Source organism: Strongylocentrotus purpuratus, unplaced genomic scaffold, assembly GCF_000002235.5.
Source record: "Strongylocentrotus purpuratus isolate Spur 01 unplaced genomic scaffold, Spur_5.0 spur5_contig_834, whole genome shotgun sequence".
Classification (NCBI taxonomy): Eukaryota; Metazoa; Echinodermata; class Echinoidea; order Camarodonta; family Strongylocentrotidae; genus Strongylocentrotus; species Strongylocentrotus purpuratus.
In genome coordinates, this window is record NW_022145540.1 from 30,340 (window position 1) to 50,973 (window position 20,634).

The following is a 20,634-nucleotide window of genomic DNA, read 5'->3' on the forward strand; positions in this document are numbered from 1 at the left end:
AGCACAAAACAGACACAAACTGTGGAATGATGATGAACAGGGGCGGCGATCCCGGGGGGGGGGGGGCGGGGGGACACATCCCCCCCTCAATTTTTTTAGGGGAGGATCGTCCCCCCTCAAAAATTTGAAAAAAGTGCCCCAAAAATGTATAGCAAATACTGACTAAAGATTGCAACACACTTTTAGGCTCTGGAGGGCCCAATAGTGTAGCGTTTAGACAAATAAAAATGCAAAAATTTTCTCACTCAGCAGCTACGCTCCCTCGCATAATATCCTTCAAAATGTATGAGTAAATACCGAGAAAAGTGAAGTGTGGAAAAAGTATATTGCTTGTTTTTATACTATAGTTTTGCTAAGGAATGTAGTTTTTTGATACAACCAAAACTTCAAAACCTGTGAGAGGATTGTAACTTCCGTCACCTTCACCCCTCTCATTCACTATGCTCCCTCGCACTTGCGTATTGATGGTGATGGGGGGGGGGGGGGAGCTTGGGGGAAGTTCTCCCTCAAAAAAATTAAATTCAAACATGGTTTATTTCTAATTCGATACCAGTGATTTACAAATGTTGCTGAAATGGCATTTTCCCCTGAGCTTCCGGGGGCTCTGCCTCCTGGACCCCACCAATTAAATGCCCTGAGGCGGTCCTTGGATGCTCATCTGATCGTAATTACATGCCTAAAACCCCTGAGCTTCTGGAGGCTCCGCCCCCTGTACCCCACTCCAATTAGTGACCTGCATGTCAGTGCTAGTCACAAATAAGGTATCAAAATATGCTACTCTGACCGTAATTAAATTCCTAAAACCCCTGAACTCCCGGGGGATCTGCCCCATGGACGCTCATCTCACCTCAATTAGATGCCTAAAAAACCCCTGAGTTTCATGGGGCTCCGCCCCTTGACCCCCGCCAGGGCTTTGCCCCTGGACCCCACGCCAATTTACGCTCCATTGCTTCGCTCGCTTTGCTCTACCTGATCGTAAATACCTAGCCCCCCTCCCCACTTTGAAAAAAACGTTGCCAGGGCCTGCGTAACATGTGAGAGTGGTGGTAATGCAGTTTTTTTATAACCCCCCCCCCCCCCCCCCCCAACGTTTTTGCTCATTACGCCACTGCATCCTCGTCCCTCACATTTCGTCCCCCGGCCATGAAAAGAAATCGCCGCCCCTGATGATGGATGAAGGATGCAAAAAAAAAGAGAAATAGGAAGAGATGGTAAAGAATGGGAGTCGGAAGGAGAATGAGAAGAGAGAAAAGGAATTTTTAGAATAGAATATTCAGGGTCGGGAGTCACAGTCGGGGAAAAAATAGTTTAGTTGTGCATGACACGTACGAATTCAATAATAACAATTTAATATGTTTTTTGAAGCTGCCACAGTTTTTAAGCTGTTTGATATTCGGATCAATGTTGCTCCAGTAGTTTGGTCCTGTGTGTATGAAATTTTTTTGAGTTATGATTATTATGAGAGTGAAATCGAGAAAAAAACCCATAGTGACTGCAAAACGAATAGTTCAAAAATGGAAATAATGCAGTCGAAATGACGCCGGCCGTGTGCAACGGGATTAATGATTAATTTTGTACTTTGTTATGCAGATTCTGATAAGTGCGTCACCTTCACTGTCTCCATTAAGGAATGTGAGATGAATTCAAGTACTATCGAAGGTAGCTATTGCTCCTGTACTGCCAGCTGCCTATTCTTCGAAGATTGTTGCTATGGATCATCACGCACATTCGAGAAACCTTACACCATGATTCTGGATAAGCAGTATTGGAGTTGCACCCGATTTACCATCGGCGTCGCACAGAATACATCTTGCATTTACAATTACTTTGTAGTGGACAGGTGTCCATCTTTAGCTGGACCTGACCCCGAGTTGGTATGGAGATGTGAGCACCCGATGGCGAATGACACTGTCTTTGTTGACTCCCGGAAAATCTTCTTCCGCAACAGGTATTGTGCTCTTTGCCACGGCGTAAACTCATCGGAACTCACCCCTTACGTTGTTTTTGCACCTTGTCAGGACAACCCACCGAATGTGGATACGTTTTGTGGACAGCAACCGTTCAAAATTGACGGGAATTACCCTCCTGCTCCTCGTTCATGTGTCGATGATTCCGCCATCGTATCACAATGCGATTCACGATTAGCAGACCGAATTTCACAATTACTTTGTTCGAGCGAAAGCGAGCAAAGATTGATGGTCAATGGTACTATCTACAGGAACGCTGATTGTGCAATGTGCAATGGAATGCTAGTAGACAACGACGAATCACAATGTAGAGCGTCAAGATCTGATAAAGTCCCCGTTTTTAGCACCGCTTACTTTTATCCAGAGCTGCGATGTACGAATGGCCTTCGATTATCTGGAACCGAATGCATCCCAGAAGTCAGTTCCTGGCCAGATTGCAAGAACAGAAGCGTCATCTTTGCTGTCATCGCCAATGGTTACATGCAGTGCTACGGTGGCTTCAAACGTTTCAAATACATGAAAACTCTCATGAACATCGAAAGTCCGGTCATGTCGAGCTATGAATTCGATTATGATGTCTCTGACGGGTATTTCACAACCTTCCTAGAGTTTCCTGCTGACATCCTACCGCACACGAGTGAACTGGAAGACTTTATTGAATACAGCTTAGATGAAACACAGGAACAGAGTTGCCCGGATAGCAAAATCATCATCCGAGAAAGATGTAACATTGATTATGAAATAGTCATGGGTAATAGAAGTAATCTATCTCGCATTGTAGATGACCCCCATTTATTTAAACCGGTGGACATCAATGGGACAGCTTATATCATGTATAATGACACCACTTTCGTGACGCCATTTTTGTGGGAAAACGACACTTATTTCTCACGTTTTTCAAACAAATGGAATTTCACCAAGCAACTGTCCTTCTCGCTTTATGGTAAGGTCGTTGACATAGACACATGCGCTGCTATCATTGTTGGAGACTCTCTCATCACCGAAAATGAAAGAGACAATGTTACCTATTTGGTAAGTTTAAACGTTTATAATATTTGTCAGGTTAGATATTAAGGCAATATTGTGTTTTCCGCGAGATTAATAGGATAGGGCCTATGTGATGTGGTCACATGTATAGGGTTGGGCATCTATTTCCCCAATAGTTGGCACAATAGTTACTGGAATACACATCATTCATTTGTCGTTCGTTATTTCAAAACGTAACCATTCATGAATGGGGTTTGTATTGGGGTGATCCTATCCTAAACTTACCTAGACTTACCCCCAAACTTACAAAAACCCTGATCATATAACCATAATATTTTGCGTAAAGCGTTAGAAAAAATAATGGTGCGTAAACAATCAATAGTATGTTTTATTTATTTATTTATTTATATTTCACCAGGGTAGCCCATTCAACAAAAAGTTGGTCTTCCATGAGGCCCTGTAAAACATGTATATACAATTAAAAAGATAAAACAAACAATTAGGTATGAATACATTAATAGAACAGTATTACATATTGAAAATAAATATACAATATCAAACATATTAATCAGTGTCAATTATGATGAATGCTATTATAAATAGATCACTTGCTAAGAGAGTAAAGGATTAAGTAAAAGAAGCGAGAGAGAGAGCTTAAAGAAAAAATAGAGGCAGACTAGCAGTAAAAAATAATTTTAAAAAAGGTGTTCCTCAAAACCTATCCTGATTCAACAGCAAGGTGGAAAAATATATCTTAAGTGCCAATTTGAAGGTCTTTACATTACTTATCTGCTTAATATTAGAAGGTAATTTATTCCATAGAAAAGCACCATCATAACTTATTGCATTCTTAAGGTATTCAGTATGACATTTATCAATAATCAGGTCATGACGAGTACATTGCCGTGTGTAAAAATTATGTTGAGTTGATACTTCTTGAAAAACATCTTTGTGAAAGTCTGAAGATAAATCGTTAAGACATTTAAAAACAAATATACATCTAAAATATTTAACCCTCTCTTGAAATGGTATCCATTTCATGCGAGTAAATAATTCCTTTGATGGGGTATACATATTACAGTTTAAAATCATTCTTGCAGCCCTCTTTTGTAGTTTAGTTATCTTATCTATATGACTTAAAAACCTGTTTCCCCAAATTTCACAACAATAATCATTTTGTGATTGTATGAGACATGTGTATAATAATTTCAATGAAATGTCATCTACATAATGGTTTAACTCTTCTAAGCATGGCAAGTCCGGCAAACACTTTTCTACATAAATAATCTACATGATCAGACCATAATAAGTTTTCATCGATCATAATACCTAGACATTTAAAGATCTTACATTGTTCAACACATATATCTTCATACTTTAATATAATACTGTCATTTTTAAAATGGTTTAATCTTTGTTTATTTCCGATGATCATAAATTTGGTTTTATCAACATTCAAATAGAGTTTATTACATTTTATCCATCTACATATAACATTAAAATCACTTTGCAATTTAATTTGTACATCCGAAAAGGTGGGTCCACTTACATAAAGTGTCGTATCGTCGGCATACATTACAATTTTTCCATGTTTCAAAACTTCTGACATATCATAAATCAAAAATAGGAGCGGGCCCAAAATAGATCCCTGTGGAACTCCAACAGAAATACAGCGATCAGTTGATTTAGAATCTTTTATAGCAACATATTGTTTTCTATTATTTAAATACGAGTCAAACCAAGCTAATGATAACTTACCCAAACCTATTTTCTTTAACTTATTTAACAAAATATCTGGATTAACCGTATCAAAAGCTCGTCTTAAATCAATAAAAAGAGCCCCTACAATGAGGCCTTTATCTATGCAGTGTAACCAACTGTCTGTTAAAGCCCCAAGAGCCGAGGCTGTAGAATGACCTGGCCGGAACCCAAACCGCGTCTTACTGAGGATATTATGTTCTATTAAATAATCATACAATTGCTGATGAACAGTCCTTTCAATGAGTTTACTTATTGCAGGTAAGATGGAAATTGGACGAAAATTACCAATATTGTTAATGTCGCCTTTTTTGAATAACGGAAAAACCTTTGCATACTTCCAATCATTGGGAAAGACTCCTGTTGAAAAAGACAAATTAATCAATTGAGTAATGGTTGGTACAATAAAAGCTTTAGACTTTTTTAGGAAGATAATATTAATATCATCAGACCCTGTTGCTTTGTTAGAATCCAAGTTTGAAATCAATTTTTCAACATAGCTTTCATTGGTGGAAACAAAGTCAAAAACATAATTGGAAGGATAGCAATTAAAAACATCCCCAATATCATGTTCGTCGGCTTGTATGACATTCATCTCTTGCGCGAGCTTAGCATTTATTCGAATAAAATAATCATTAAAAGCATTGGCAATAGCGTCATCGTTATTAAACACCATATCATTGTCGTAAAGAATGGAAGGAAATGATGAGGATTTTGTTGGTAATAATAACTTTAAACATTTCCACATCTTTGAAACATCGTTTACATTTTTCTTGATTTCTTTCTTTAAATATTCAGTTTTACTTTTAAACATACATATATTGACCTCATTCCTTAGATTGGTGTACTTTGACCATAATTCTTCACACATTGTATTTAAATGGGAATCTTTTTGCAATAAAATCTTTTTCTTTACTTTCAAAAATTTTCTATGAATATTATCTCTTTTCTTCATCAGTGTTCTAATATGTGACGTTATCCACGAAAGCGATTGATCTTTAACACAAAATGATTTTATGTCATTAGGGCCCTGTCTTATAAAGAGTTTCATCGATCCGGACTGATCGCAAGTTATCCAATCAATCGCAAATTTAAAATCTCTGTTATCTAAGTTATCGAACGCTAATGGATTGTAACCCATGCGAAATATTAAAGAATACTGTTCATCATGAAAGTTTATCACCTCTACAATTTATTCACTTCATGAAAATAATTCACCATATCGTCATACATGTACATTATCTTGTCACTCTCAGATATACCAGGACATCTCATTTCCTCCAGAGAGCTACGTTCGTTACCTGAATGGCTCTGTCCGTCTATGCTGGACTGGACCCGATCCTCCAGAACCTGTCAGCATGTTCCAGTACTCCAAAGGACAGTATATTTTGAACCTCATACTCCTTGTTCTGTCCTCCATCTGTCTCTTGGCGACGTTGATCACCTACTGTATCTTCAAGCCTCTGAGGAACCTCCAAGGCCTATCCATCATGAGCTTTGTGTCGGCCCTTCTTGTTGCGCAGGTTAGTGCCAGGAGTAAACTGTCTATGAACCTTCATTAATTATTTTTAACAATAATTACTTGCAGACAAAATGAATATCAAAGCTCACATTTGCTTTCGAGATTTGTAAATAAATAGCCCAGACTAAATTGGCCTTGAAATTCGATTTAAGTTTAGATCATAATGAAAACAGGAGTAGTGCAGATGCAGGTTTCAATTTTCCGTTCGTGCCTACAATTATTCTTCTTGAGATACGGGCAGGCGCGCCGGAAGCAGTTTGGGATTCGGGGAGGGGACAAACATTCCAGGGGGCTCACCTTTCAGGGGCAGTGGCGTATATGAGCAAAAATGTTCGGGGCAGAAGTAAAATCTGCATCACCACCGACTATTTTTATGTTACATTCAGGCACCGCAGAACGTTTTTTCAAAGTGGAGTATTAACAATCAGGTAGAGCGTAGCGGTTTTTAGGGGTTTTAGGCATTTTAATTATGATCAGATAAACGTATTAAGAAACCGTATTTGCGACAATGGCAGGTCACTCATTGGCGTGGGGTCCAGGGGGCTGAGCCCCATGAAGGGCAGGGGTTTTAGGCATTTAATTACCGTCAGATTGGCATATTTCGATGCCTTATTATTATTGTGACAATGGCAGGTCGCCTATTGGCGTGGGGTCAATCCAGGGGGCTGAGCTCCATGAAGCTCAGGGGTTTGAGGCCTTTGATTACGATCAGATGAACATCCAGAGGGCCGCCATAGGGCCCTTGGTCGGAAGCTCAGGGGTTTTGGATATTTTATTACGGTCCGATGAGCATCCAGTGGCCATCTAATAGTGCGCTTGCTAGGATACAGGGGATCGAGCCCGCGGAAGCTCAGGGGTTTTAGGTATTTAATAACGGTCAGATAGGCATCCGCTTTAAGGCCCTTGATGGGGTCCAGGGGACGGAGCCAACGTGTTGTGACACTGGCAGAGTGGCAGGTCACTATTCTTTCTTTCTTTTTCTCTTTAAGTCCTTTTTTTAAGTGAGGGGGGCGCGAGTCCCCCCCCCCCCTCCCACTGAGCCCCGCCATTCTGCAGGCCCTGACATGAAGGCTTCAAAATAAGCATATGTTTTGCCTGACTGTAAATTTTGGAATTTGTGAGTTTCCAACAAACGCATAAAAAATATAATTTACAAAAAGAATAGAGAAAACATCCCGGAAAATCATGTCATTTTAGCAACATTTGTAAATCACTGGCGGTATCGAATTAGAAATAAAACACTTTTAAATTTTATTGGGGGTGGGGGCAACTGGGGGCAACTACCCCCAAGCATAGGGGCGTGCGGAATATTTAGGGAATTAAATTCCTGTTAAGTCTCCTTTTCTTCGAATGGAATATAATTTTTGTTATAACATTTCACTATCCCTCGTACGCTGCGTGCAATGACCTGTCTAAAATGTATCCAGATTGTCTGTAAATCATCATAAATATTTTTGTTTTTCCAAAGTTGATGCTCCAGTTCATCGCTCCCAACATGGTATCTTTGCCAACCGTGTGTACGATAGCAGCTATCATCACTCATTATTTTCTCCTCGCTATCTTCGCATGGACGAACATCTTGGCGTACGACCTTTTTCGTTGCTTCGCGTCCTCATCTTTCCTACCCAAGAGACATAGTCAGAAGACACGTCTCATCTGCTACTTTACTTTTGGCTGGTGTCTTCCTCTCGTCATCGTCGTTCCCTGTCTGATTACTCAAGTTCAGAACCCTTCGCTGTTTCGCTACGGCAAGATCGGGACATCGTGCTGGATCTACCAAGCCAGGGCTATCGTTCTGGCTTTCTTGGTACCTGTCGCCGCCAGTTTCCTCGTCAACTTCGTTTTCTTTTTGTTAACTGCCTACGGTGTTCACAAGAGTAAGCGTGATTCCAGCGTTCTCCATACAGGTGTTCAAGAGCGACGGAAAGAGATTTTCACGGAGCTGGCTGTCCACTTCAAGGTTTGTGTGTCGATGCTTACCGTTTCATAAAACCTTTCATCAATAACAAATGCTTAATTTCTATGATAAATTTGCTCTCAGCCAATCAGATGCCTTGATTTCAATAGCTTATAACAGTAGCTTGTTATTGATATTGTTATTGATATCAAGTTTTATGAAACAGGCCTGATAGGCGGGGAGGGGGCCCCCGTTGATTATGATTGTTTTCTTTCCGAACTCTCTATACGATGTTCAAAAGAGATTCCAGGGTCCTTCCCATCGTTCTTCGTGAATGTCCTCGAGCAAATTAAGGAAGTGCTTTGTTAATGAGCTTGTATAGTCCATATGAAGTTTAAATACATGTACACACTATACACGACTGTTGGGATAGACCGACCATCGTTGGAATCAAAGCTGTGTCGGTGCCGGAAAGAATAAGTATACCTTACTGCCTATCGCAAATCTGTAAAATTTGAGCCAACCTACAAACGGCTGAATTTGTAAATTATTCGATTAAAAGTGAGCATTTTTTTCTTCTTCCTACGATTTCATATTTTATTATTTGTATCTGGTCATCTTATTGCATCTGGTAATAATTATGCACTTTTTTCAATATGTTTCCCTCATTTGCTTGTCTTACGTCTGCCTCTATAACTGTGACTTCGGTATATGTGAGTTTATATTCGACCTATCTTCTTCTCTCTGCATCTGTTTCTCTCCCTCTTCCTCCCCCTCCCTCTCTCCCCACCCCCTCTCTCTCTCTCTCTCTCTCTCTCTCTCCCTTTCTCTCGTTCTCTCTTCCTCACTGTTTATAATAATTTCCTCTTCTCACTATCACTCCCTAAATGCTCTCAGATATCGTGCCTGCTTGGTTTTGGATGGTCATTCGGTTTCATCGGCGCCTTCGCCCAGTCTGCTGCTGTTTGGACAATCTTCATCATCACCAGCTCTCTGCAAGGTATCTTCGTCTTCATCTTCTTTGGCGCTAACCAACGGGTGAGGGGTCTCTGGCGAAAGAAGATTTACGGATCCAAAGCACGAGGGAGCACTACGACAGGAACGTCTTCTACAAGTGTGGGATTGAGAGACATGAGTCAGAAATAATTATGTATTATATCAACAGGTTCAACTACCTATGTCTAGAAGTTATCTACAATAATGTTAACGATCTTCATCTGGAATGTCATTTGGACTTTTGATGGTATACAACATCGCTAATTATCGTATTCTGTGTTAGTCTCTGTAGACTATTGACGGTAACGTCTGAGGCCAATGACACAGTGCCCTTAACTGTTGAAACTAATTTACTATATTAACTGATCTTATACTATACATTTCAGAATAAACTAGCAAACAAGTGATTTTCATTTAATTTGAGGAGCACTTTGGATGCAGTACAAAATGTATTATGTTAAATCGATCAATTAAGGTGTAGAATATGTAAATGTAGATGCTATCTTTGACTTTACAACATTATGCTTTTAGTTAAATATGTAATAACAAACTATTGTGTTTCATAACAGAATGAATTTGAATCTATATCCAATTCAAATTGGGTTTGCTTGAAAATAAATGCTATTTCTTTCCGAGTAAAGGGAATTTTTGTTCGGCGGTGAATGCTCCTCTTCCTGTTGCATCTTTCTTGATTTATCGAATTGCCGTTGTACCATAATGATAAAACTCTGACATAATAGCTCAAGTACGGGATGGCCTCATGACAAACCTACCAATACATACTATTATGAACAGCAATCATCTCATCGGAACGCGTGGCTGTGATTAAGGGTTGCAGCCCCCCCCCCCCCACCTCTTAAGGTGGATTTTCAAAGTTCCAACATTCGGGCAACCATTTCCTTATATTCGGGATATTGAGGTGCCCGATTATCCTTGTGTTATGGCATAGGGTGCCCAAATATATACAAATTCTTCCTAGTGTGTTTTGATGGTGAAACTTTTCGTTTTTAGGTATAGATCATGATATGCTCGCTTGCAAAATTCATTAAAAAATTGTTCAGGCAACGAAATACACGAATATCCTGTTCGGCAGCTCGTTGAACTTCCTAAACATAATTATGGAAGAATGCAGCGGCTCTGACTTTTCGTTCAGACATTATAGACCACGAATAAGGACTAATCTTAGTAGCGATTCTAGAAGGGGTTTGGAGATCACCCCCCCCCCCCTCCCCAACCAAAATGTATACATATATATCATAAGCAAGTTTATTAAAACTGTTACATCTGACAGTGCTCAACTGTAGGAGCAAATGTAGATATAGAGGTTGGAAAGGTTCAACTTTATTATATTATATATCATTTTTGCCACCGCACTCCTGCATTTTTTATGTTTATTCCTAAAAGTAAAAAGTGAAATATATAAAAGATTATATAATGAAATAGAAGTATAAACTGTCCTAGACTGTTTTTGTTATAATTTGTTTGTAGTTAAGTAGTTCATTTCGATATTCACAGAGGTAACATAATAAGCAAGGAAACGAATGAATGTTGATTTCGTTTGTAAAGTGTATATAGTTTTGAAAGTTGCTATATGGTTTTATATTTGTTCTTTGTACAGTTTTATATAATGTGTGTAGTGATAATAATAATAATAATAATAATAATAATAATAATAATAATAATAATAATAATAATAATAATAACAATAATAATTATAATGATAATAATGATTATAATAATAATAACAAATACTGATGATGATATTATATGACACTTCTAAGGCATTTAATCAACTTGAAATTAATAAATAAAGGCGCATTTGTGATACAAACAAAAACAACAACAAAAGAAAAGAAGAGATCCCATTAGCATCGTCATTATAAACAAAGAAACAGAAGTAAGATATTACATACAATAATCAATTATAAAATGCCGAATTAAACAGATACGTTTTAAGATTTGTTTCTATGAATGACTGGTGCCCCTATTTTTTTAAAACTAAAAGTGGACCCGCAAATTATCAAATGGGGTTGGGGCCGGGTTGGGAGGCAATGTTTAAAAAAATATATATCCTAGATCTCAAAGTGATTTTTTTTTCAATAGGAAGCCGCGCGCCACGGCCCATGTATCTTTGAATAAAGATCTTGTGAAAATTAACATAATTTTAAATAACTTAACTGTTCCCTTTGTGGAAGAGAAGAAGAAGATATAGTACACTTTTTTTACTCCTGTAACGTGACCAAATTGATTTGGAGTTGTTTGACTGACTGGTTAACTATTGTAACACGCTGTAGAATAAAACTGTCCTTAATACATGTTTTGTTAGGTTTCATTGAAAAAAGAAATGATGCTTTAAAATGTATAATAATTTGGACTAAACAACAATTATATTTTTCTCGAATACAAAAGTCTGTACCGTCCTTTCGGACAATAAAACAATATATCAAGAATAGTTACACAAATGAGAGGCAAGTTAGTATATTTGCTAACAAAACTGACAAATTCGATAAAAAATGGATAAATTTTGAGAGGATTTTGATCCTTTAATAGGAGTATATTGAATTTCCCACATCATCTTCAGTCATGATGTTGCATTATTATTTAATTTTTGTTTTTCTTTCCCTAATCTACATGTATGTTCTGTATATACAGTATTATGGTTGATATTCGTTATGTATATCTTATTATGAAATATTATTTGATATTCATTGGAACATGTGTTCAAATATGTTATCTTGAGATTGATTTTCAATAAATGGCCTGTTGGAGGGTCCAAAAAATGGAGGAAAAAAAAAATGTATCTTTGACCCACCCGGCCAACCCCTTGGAAAATTGCCCATGAAATATATCCATTTAGTTTGAATTTACTCTCCTCACCCCATCCCTCCAGATTAAAAAAAGTTTCCCAAGCTATATACGATTATGATGTCGTTATCGAGGGCGAGTGAAGTGGGTTAGGATAAGTTAGATCGTGCATGACCCGGGAGGGTGTGGTGACTGATCTCGAGCCAACCTTTTAGTCAACTCATGCTATAGCTCAGTCCCAAAGCTAAAGTGCAACATTTAAAAATTATCGAGGAATAACCACTTTCTTCAAATTAGTAGATCCGATATTATAGAGGTGGTGATGAAAATAATGCAACTCCATCATCAAACGCAAATTCCAATTTAATTTGTAGTTCTGTTGATGGCTGAAAGTCCATCGAGTTTAAATTTGCTACTTGAACAAGGTCGCAACTATCAGTGGCGGATCCAGGAATTTCTTACCGGGGGGGGGGGGGGCACAAAATCGCATGGGGTGAAATGGAAAATGATGGAGCGAAGCGACAACGGCGAGGCGTCAGCGGGGAGCGGAGCGACTAAGCGGTGGTTGGTCTGGGAGAGGGTTAGAAACCCCCTCTGTGAGTATAGGAAGCATTTGCAATTTTAGAACCACATTAGGCGCATTTTCAGGCACTTCATTTGAGAACCACATTTGGCGCAAATGTCCACCAACCCAATGTCCACCGGCACTTCCTGAAAAAAACGAGGCCTTCTGATTGGTTAGAAGTTAGAGAAAAGTGATCTGTCGCGAGACGTTGTATATGCTGCGTTGCTGCACAATGCACAAAGACGGTGATCTGCACCAGTAGTACTTGCAATTTGTTTATTTAGTGTATAAACTGTGTTGTTCTCAGGGGCGTCGCTAGACCTTTGTGGGGGGGGGGGGGGCCCGTGGCGGATCCAGGGAGGGGGACCGGGGACCTGGCCCCCTCCCCTGGGAAAAAACAGTTAAGAACACGTTAATTTTACTCTTATCTGGCGACGGGCCCCCTCCCCTGGGCCTCAAGGGGGAGGGGGGTGCGATTTTTCAAATTTTCAGGGGCAAAACAAAAATAAGAGTGCACCTTACCCCTTTCCCCGCTTATTCAGAAGTTTTCAAAATAAATTTTGGATTAGGGATGATCCCCCCTACCCCACCCCCCCCCCCCCCCCCCAAAAAAAAAGAAGCTGAAAATGCCATTGTGGCGTCGCTGCAGCTGCCATCCGAAGGCGTCGAAGGCTACTTGAGAAGAGACTAGCCTAGATGCAAGATTGTCGAGGAGGCCTGCACCTGTGAGCTGTGGAATCGGTGTAAAAATCAACTGTTTCAGCTGCTAAACAAAAGGTAAAGTGTTGTTCAAAATTTGTAAAATGTATGCATATTTATACAAAAGTCAATGTAACTGATTTTAAAATGAAATATCGATTGAAACGACCGAGAAATGCAGACTTTAGGTGTTACTTACACTTTGAAGTCCATTCAAATTCCCTCGCTCAGCTCAGGCGCGCGCGGGCACAAAACTCCCCCGTTCCTCCCCGAGAGCTTGTGGCATAATAGGGTGGTACGTGCCCAGTACCTGCGGTATATCAGCAAGAGTACAGTTGTTACAATTACCACCCAGGCCAGGTCCAGATTGGGTAGGGAAAATATAAATGTCAGTATGCTCATTAAAAAAAAGAAGAAATGTGCCTGCATGTTAAAGAAAAAAAATGAGAGGGGATATTCATAATTTTTTTTTAAATTGCAATTTTAAAAAGTCAATGGTGCCACCCCCCAAAAAGAGGGGGGGGGGGGAGGTTTTTTTTTGTTTGGCTTAACTTTAGAATACCCCACCAATATAAATAAGGTTAATGTACATAAACATCAAAGACCTCGGGTTAGGGTTAGGGTTAGGGTTAGGATTAGGATTAGGTTTAGTGTTACTTACAAGGCTTAAGTCTCGAGATTTAGCTTCATTGGTGAATTTTTTGGTACCCTACAAACATTTTGTCAATTTTAGTGGTGGGGTATTCTAAATTTGTTCCGAACAGAAAATATTTTGTGAGAGTCAGAATGGTAAATAAAATGCAGTTCATAATATTGTAGTTTGTACAAGTGGAAACCAAAAGAAAAGAAGAATGAAATAGATTAGGGTCTATAATATGAAGACTGATCTAAGACCAGGGAGTTGGAATGGATGGAGACACCATCTGAGGAAAAGATATTCAGGGTTAACTTGGATTAACAACAAGGAATTTAACCCTCTCCAGCCATCAAATCCATTAACACCAAATATTACGGAATGTTATTTAATGCTGCATGTCTGCTTCCCAAAGTTCTCTAAACAATCGGTCGTAAAAATATGTAGAGCTTAGAAGTCATACTCGGTGAAGATGTATAGTATATTCAGCATGGCCTTGTGGAGAAACTTAGGCCAAATCAGCGTATGAAGGAGTAACGTGACCATTCAGACAACTCCCTCCTTCAGTGCAGAGCCAGCTGGCCATTTGTCTCAAACTGGAAACCTGAAACCAATCAAACAGTCATTAATTGTTATACATGTAGGAGGCTAGTGTTCTCATGATAATGAGGGTTTGTGGCCTCAATTAGGAAGATGAAACATTTTTTCTCAAATATTTGGGAGGCGTTTGACAAAACTTGCCATCAGTGACAAAGGACAGTTTTTGTTCTAAGCTACTGAAATCCTTGCTTTTGATTGGTTATCAGCAGATTTGTCACTTATTTTTGTAATTTGTCATTGAAAAAGGCTTTGTGAAACGGGCCCCTGAACTTGATGATGATAATTATTTGTCTCTACAAAATGTCACAGTTGGGTACAAGGTGTGCAATGACTGTACCTCATCTTGGAGCCACAAGGGCATCAAACTGTTTAACATGATACTCAGACTTAACCACCTTTTACTCTCAAATACAATATAGTCTAAATCACTGTACTGTTGGATCTCTACCTCTGTCTACAGAGGCTGTATCCATACATACCTCCATCAAATGAGTGTGCTTCTATCTTCTCTGATTCCATCTCTGCGGCCGACATGAGGATATAAGGTATGGCAACAATGTCCAGACTGAGAGCGGTTCTGATAGACCTCAGCGGTACTATACACATAGAGGATGCTGCCATACCAGGAGCAGTAGCTGCATTACAATGGTATAAACTGTCTCACTTTTATTCTGTATTTGTATTCAAACTATTGAAGAACGAGCATTCAAGAACTATATTGCTAGTTCCGATGATAGTGTGTTATTGTATAGTGCTCATGTTTCTAACACTTGCCATTGTTGCTTTAATGATATCATTGCCCCAGCTTTAGGATGGGTGCTTTTACGGTGCTCTAGGTTAAGGAATTAATCCCTGCCAGGTACCTGTTCACTTCACCTGGGTCGAGTGTGGCAAATGTAGATTGATGCCTTGCCAAAGGATGTTATTTATGCGGCAGGGACTTGTACCTGTAAGTAAGTTCATTGCAGAAATGACGATGTAGATTAAACTGTTCTGTCTTATCATTAACTCATTAATATTAAGAATTATATTGTACCAGTTCTTGTTGTGGAATACGGAATAGGTTACATATTTTGTAGATCTTGGAAGATGATTAATCTATTCTTCCTTTCTCTTTGAATCTGCAGCCTACGAGAAAGAACAACAAACATCAAGTTTGTAACCAATACCACAAAGGAGAGCATGACCACGCTTCACAGTCGTCTCTCAAGGATTGGGTTTGATATCAAACAGAATGAGATCTTCTCTTCCCTTACTGCTGCACGAAACAAGGTCCAGGAAATGGGCTGTAGACCAATGCTGCTACTCCAAGAGAGTGCAAAGGAGGACTTCAAAGGTGGGTAAGATACTTTTTTTTAATTCTTTGTTTCTTATAATTTACATTACCGGTAACCTAAAATTAACCTCTATTGCTTTTGTAGAGGATATACAGTTTACCATATTGCTTAATCTCTGAACGATATTTTAGAAACAAAGAGGGATAAATGGGAATAGAAAATATTAGGTGTAATGTAATTATATCTCTATTTGTGTGGACATTTTATTTTATTTTGTTTAAAAAAATTGAGGGGGGGGGAGGGGGTTTAGAGAAAGACTGATTCAGATGTTTTTAATTTGTATTCAGTTGCCTAAGACCTAGTGTTAGATATCAAATTTCAGTAGACTTGTAAGTTGTGGCCTTGAACTGGGTTAGGTTCTTGGTGATCACACATTGAAGTTTGTAAGGTGAGGTGAGGTGGGGTGAAATAATTTGATACCGTGGGTCTATAAGTTTCTTCGATTATCAGTTTTTGAATTTTTATGTCACTGTAGGATGCCCTCTCAAGGTGAAAACCATTTGCTTTCTTCTCTATCCCATTAGATATATGTACAGATGATCCAAACTGTGTTGTAGTGGGTCTATCTCCGGACAGTTTCAACTACAGAACATTAAACCAAGCATTCAGGTGAGCTAGCTGGTCAAGGCAGTGAGATCCTTACTTAATCTTGATATATATACAATTAGTAGATACCCCCTCCTCTTTCCAAAGATTTTTAAAGCCCCACTGCTCTACTTATAGCTACTTGCGCCCTCTATATAGCAAACAATGCCTAATCGGTGACTGTTGGTCCCCCATGGTCCCCCCTGTTAATTGAGAGCTGATTTGATGAGATAACCACCTATCAGAGACCATGCAGGAAGGTCTAATCCCTCCTAGCCAAACTAGTGCAGATAGGCTTTAAGTGATTGTTGCTATACCGGTATGTTTTCTGGTACTCAGCATAACATGACAAAAGGTAGCATTATATGTCAGTCAAATTACTGCATAAAGTCCATTCCAATGTAAGCTGACAAAATGTGAACAGTTTTGTCTACAATCCATATTCATGTTTGGCAGAAAAGGGGATAGGTTTTCAGGATTGTCTGGGCTAGTCTGGGTCCATATTTGTGTCCGTCCAGTGAAATTATGATGTGTTTTGTGGAGGGTGGAGAACAGTGGCATAATGAGCAAAAGCATTTGGGGGGGGGGGCAGAAGAAAAAAAAAACCCGGAAAATCATGTAATTTCAGCAACATTTGTAAATCACTGGTATCGAATTAGAAATAAACCATGTTTGAATTTTATTTGGGGGGCAATTCCCCCCTTCCCAAGCCCCCCCCCCCATCAGTATGCCATTGGTAGAGAATGTAGTTTGTGTCCTCATCCTAAATGTTAGGTGTCAGCAGATGTCATATCTATTTCTCTCAAATGTAGGAGATTTATATTATCTACGTCTCTCTTTACATTTGTTCTGTCACATAATTAGTTTCTTTTGTATAAAATAGCTGTATAACTTGCTTATCACACCTGTGAATGTAAATGAACAAACTCTTAAAGTTGAAACTCTCAAACTTGATACAAATGTCCTACTACAGCAGTGAATGAACCACTATTCTAATGCTGTCCTACATTTGCTCTTGTGTGTCTTCTACAGATTAATCCTTGATGGCCATCCCCTTATCGCGATTCACAAGGCCAAATACTTCAAGAGGCAAGATGGGTTGGCCCTTGGACCAGGAGCGTTTGTGGAAGGGTTGGAGTACGCGACAGGGGTCAGGGCTACGGTGGTGGGCAAACCAGAGAGGGCGTTCTACCAAGAGGCTCTCAAGACGATGTCTTGTGCACCCGAAGAGGCAGTGATGATTGGAGATGTGAGTACCGTTAGATATAAGAAAGTTTACCTCTAGGCAAAGTCAAATGACTTGATATCAAACTTTAAAGGGATCCGGTAACTTCGTCTTAGATCCTTTCAAAAAATCCTTGATTTAGCTCATTCTGCAATGATAATTATAAACCTTTAGGTCAGTCAGGAACCCCATGACTTTTACAAGCCGATTGCCTGTCTGATTATTGAAGATATTTATGATTGGAATTACAAATTTTAAAAACCGTTTGCCAAACATTTTTCATAACACTACAGTCTATTGGGGAAAACGAGTATCGTAATCCGGTCACTCAAAGATTTTTTACTTTTTTGAGGCACGTACTTGATCATTTTGAAGTGCAATTTTTTTTTAGGGCTTCAATATTACACCATATCACAGACACTGATAAAACGTAGGTCCGTGCATCTCAGATTTAACATTGTTAAGTGATCCCTTTATGATATGACTGTGTACTTGACGTTCAAAACTGCATCTGCCGAAATTTGCATAGGTTGCCAAAGAAGTTGTGCGCTCTGCATGAGAGTGTTTGCTAACTGTTTGCTTGACTTTGCTTAGGGATTTGTAATATTTCTGTGCTTTAGGACTTCTTTGGCAACTCCCTTTTGCCAGGCATGTAACAATATAAATCTGTGACAGTAAAGTTGAAAGTCATGTTCCTTAACTTCCATTATTTTGATAATTGTTTTATTTGCAAATTTTGTTAAAATGTTTCTATCAATAGAGTTTTCATTCAAGAAAGAAAATATATAATGACTTTTTGTTCTGTAGTGTTTGACATTAATAGAATGAGTGTATGTGTAAGGAAAAAAGAAAATTCATTACATCTGTTTTGTTGTAGGATGTGGAAGGTGATGTACAAGGAGCACAGACAATCGGCATGAAAGGCTTCCTTGTGAAAACAGGTAGGAAAGCTCTTTTTTGTTTGACATATTGCATTGTGATTGTGCTTGGCAATGTTCTCTCAAGAAAATATGTCTTAACACTCTTTGTGATCATACCAAGTATAGAAGAATTCAAGAAGAAGAAAAAGGGATCCTTGCAGCCAAAGGGCAAGGCACACGGTTTCTCAGTATGTCTATAGTATACCATAGCTCAAAGTGTGTTAAATTTGATGAAGAAAAAGTACACGACTGCCTCTAACCAATAAAAGAACACAATTCAATTCAAATCATTTATTTCCAAATTCCAACATCAATTAAAACCAATGTGTAAAAAGCAGTCAATGGGCAATAAAAACATTATACAACTATGAAATTTCAATCAAACAAGAAGATAAAAAACAAAACAAGTATAGCATTCAATGAGAAACAAGGTACAGACTACATACAAAACATAGGTAAGTGGATAATTGGAAAATGGTGAACACAATGAAAGCCAGGTTTTGGGCTTGGCAGGGTGCGTTCACCTAGTTTGTGTATTTGTTTGTTTTTACATTATTATTATGAAAATTAGACATTGGTCAAACAATACATAAAACATAGAACATGAGAACATAAACATGAAAAACCTTTTTTTTTTAAACAGCATCAAACAGTATGGTATGGTTCTACAGGATAATTTAAGAAAGGATATGAACAAATTAAATTTTTCTTATATTGCCTCCTGAATGTATTATTAAATTAAATATTGTTCAATTGATATTTCACACAACACAAGTTACATTACCATGTCAGTTTCCCGTTTTCGGATATCATCAGAATGGTAGGACAAAATGTGTGGTAAGTGATGCTATAGAAAATGTGTTGATGTAAAAGAATTGAGGGACAAGGCATTTACTTGTCAGTATTGATGTGAATATAATTGGAAAGATACCATTGTCTATCATATGCTTTAAACAAGAGTGAGATTTTTGTTTCAGTAATGTATGTTTTATATCAAGATCGATGTCTTGATTGTTTTTCTCTCTTTCATTTGATGCAGGGAAGTATAGACCAGGCGATGAAGGGAAGATAACTCAACCTCCGGCGGAGATATGTGAGGACTTTCCTGCAGCTGTCGAGCTATTGCTGAAGGAATACTTATGACAGGATATCACATGAAGTGAATTTGTGATTCATGTATACATTTTCATCATGCTTATTACAGTATAACTTATTGTGCAATCTCTAGTACTTGCAACATTATACAAGTCAGTATTCATGAAAGATATGATCAGACTGTGAAAATTGATAATTGTGCCTTTCTTAAAGAGGTGACAAAACAGGAGGAAAGGATGGAACTTTTCAAGCATCAAGTGTTTCTTCTTGGAGGGGGGGGGGGGGGGGGGGGGGGTCAGCCCACAAAATTCCAGATTGGGTACCGGTAGTTATTTTGCTCAGCAGTTTGTGATATTTTGTTGTTAATTCATTCGTTTTCCATTAACACTTGTTCATACTGATAAGATCAACTTTTATGTACATTTTATCTTGACATTGGAGTTTTCATTGCTTCTCTAAATTCTACAAATGTTATTTATTTAAAACAAATTGTGTTACTCATTTTTTTTATTGTATTTCTTTTTGAAAATATAATGGTTTATATTATGTTCTTTTTGTTGTTTTAATGACTTTGTGTTGTGTGAACTCTTTTGTTTTGTTTTGTTATTGTATCAAATACTTTATTGTACTTTAAGAAATGCTAACTTTTGAATAAGACACATAATCCTGACTTTAGAATGTCATTCAGAGTAGGTCCAAAATGGTCTTATATATATTTGCACCACAGGTCAGATATATTTTACTTCTTTTTTGAAGAAGACACCAAGGAAGGGTTTCCACAAATGACTAATTGAGTATCCAAAATTCATGGTATAGGGGTCTAGCTTCATATTATACTGTACTATAGTATCTATCCTGCTTCAAGATTCCCTTCACCTGTTGTATAGAACCCCATGTAGTAAGTGTGATGATTATTGTTATCAAAATTGAATTGGTCCATTTATCTAGTCATCCATAATTTCCTGATCTAAATAAATCTCAGTCATCATGTTAATGCAAAAATAATCGGATATTATTGGAGAATGTAAAATATAATGTTCTA

At 38.3% G+C, this 20,634-nt stretch overlaps 2 protein-coding genes across 2 annotated transcripts; both read left to right on the forward strand.

Annotated features, from left to right (window-relative positions):
• Window positions 1-1,592: 1,592 nt before the first annotated feature.
• On the forward strand, window positions 1,593-9,975 carry LOC115918600. Its single transcript, XM_030984629.1, has 4 exons — window positions 1,593-2,999; window positions 5,969-6,235; window positions 7,703-8,194; window positions 9,029-9,975. Exons 1-4 carry the CDS (start codon window positions 1,638-1,640, stop codon window positions 9,275-9,277), a joined length of 2,370 nt encoding a protein of 789 aa, XP_030840489.1. The 5' UTR covers window positions 1,593-1,637; the 3' UTR covers window positions 9,278-9,975.
• A 3,220-nt stretch (window positions 9,976-13,195) lies between these two features.
• Window positions 13,196-20,129, forward strand: LOC100890231 (haloacid dehalogenase-like hydrolase domain-containing protein 2). Its single transcript, XM_030984637.1, has 7 exons — window positions 13,196-13,274; window positions 14,891-15,078; window positions 15,558-15,766; window positions 16,292-16,376; window positions 17,385-17,601; window positions 18,455-18,518; window positions 19,537-20,129. Exons 2-7 carry the CDS (start codon window positions 14,978-14,980, stop codon window positions 19,638-19,640), a joined length of 780 nt encoding a protein of 259 aa, XP_030840497.1. The 5' UTR covers window positions 13,196-13,274; window positions 14,891-14,977; the 3' UTR covers window positions 19,641-20,129.
• Window positions 20,130-20,634: the final 505 nt, after the last annotated feature.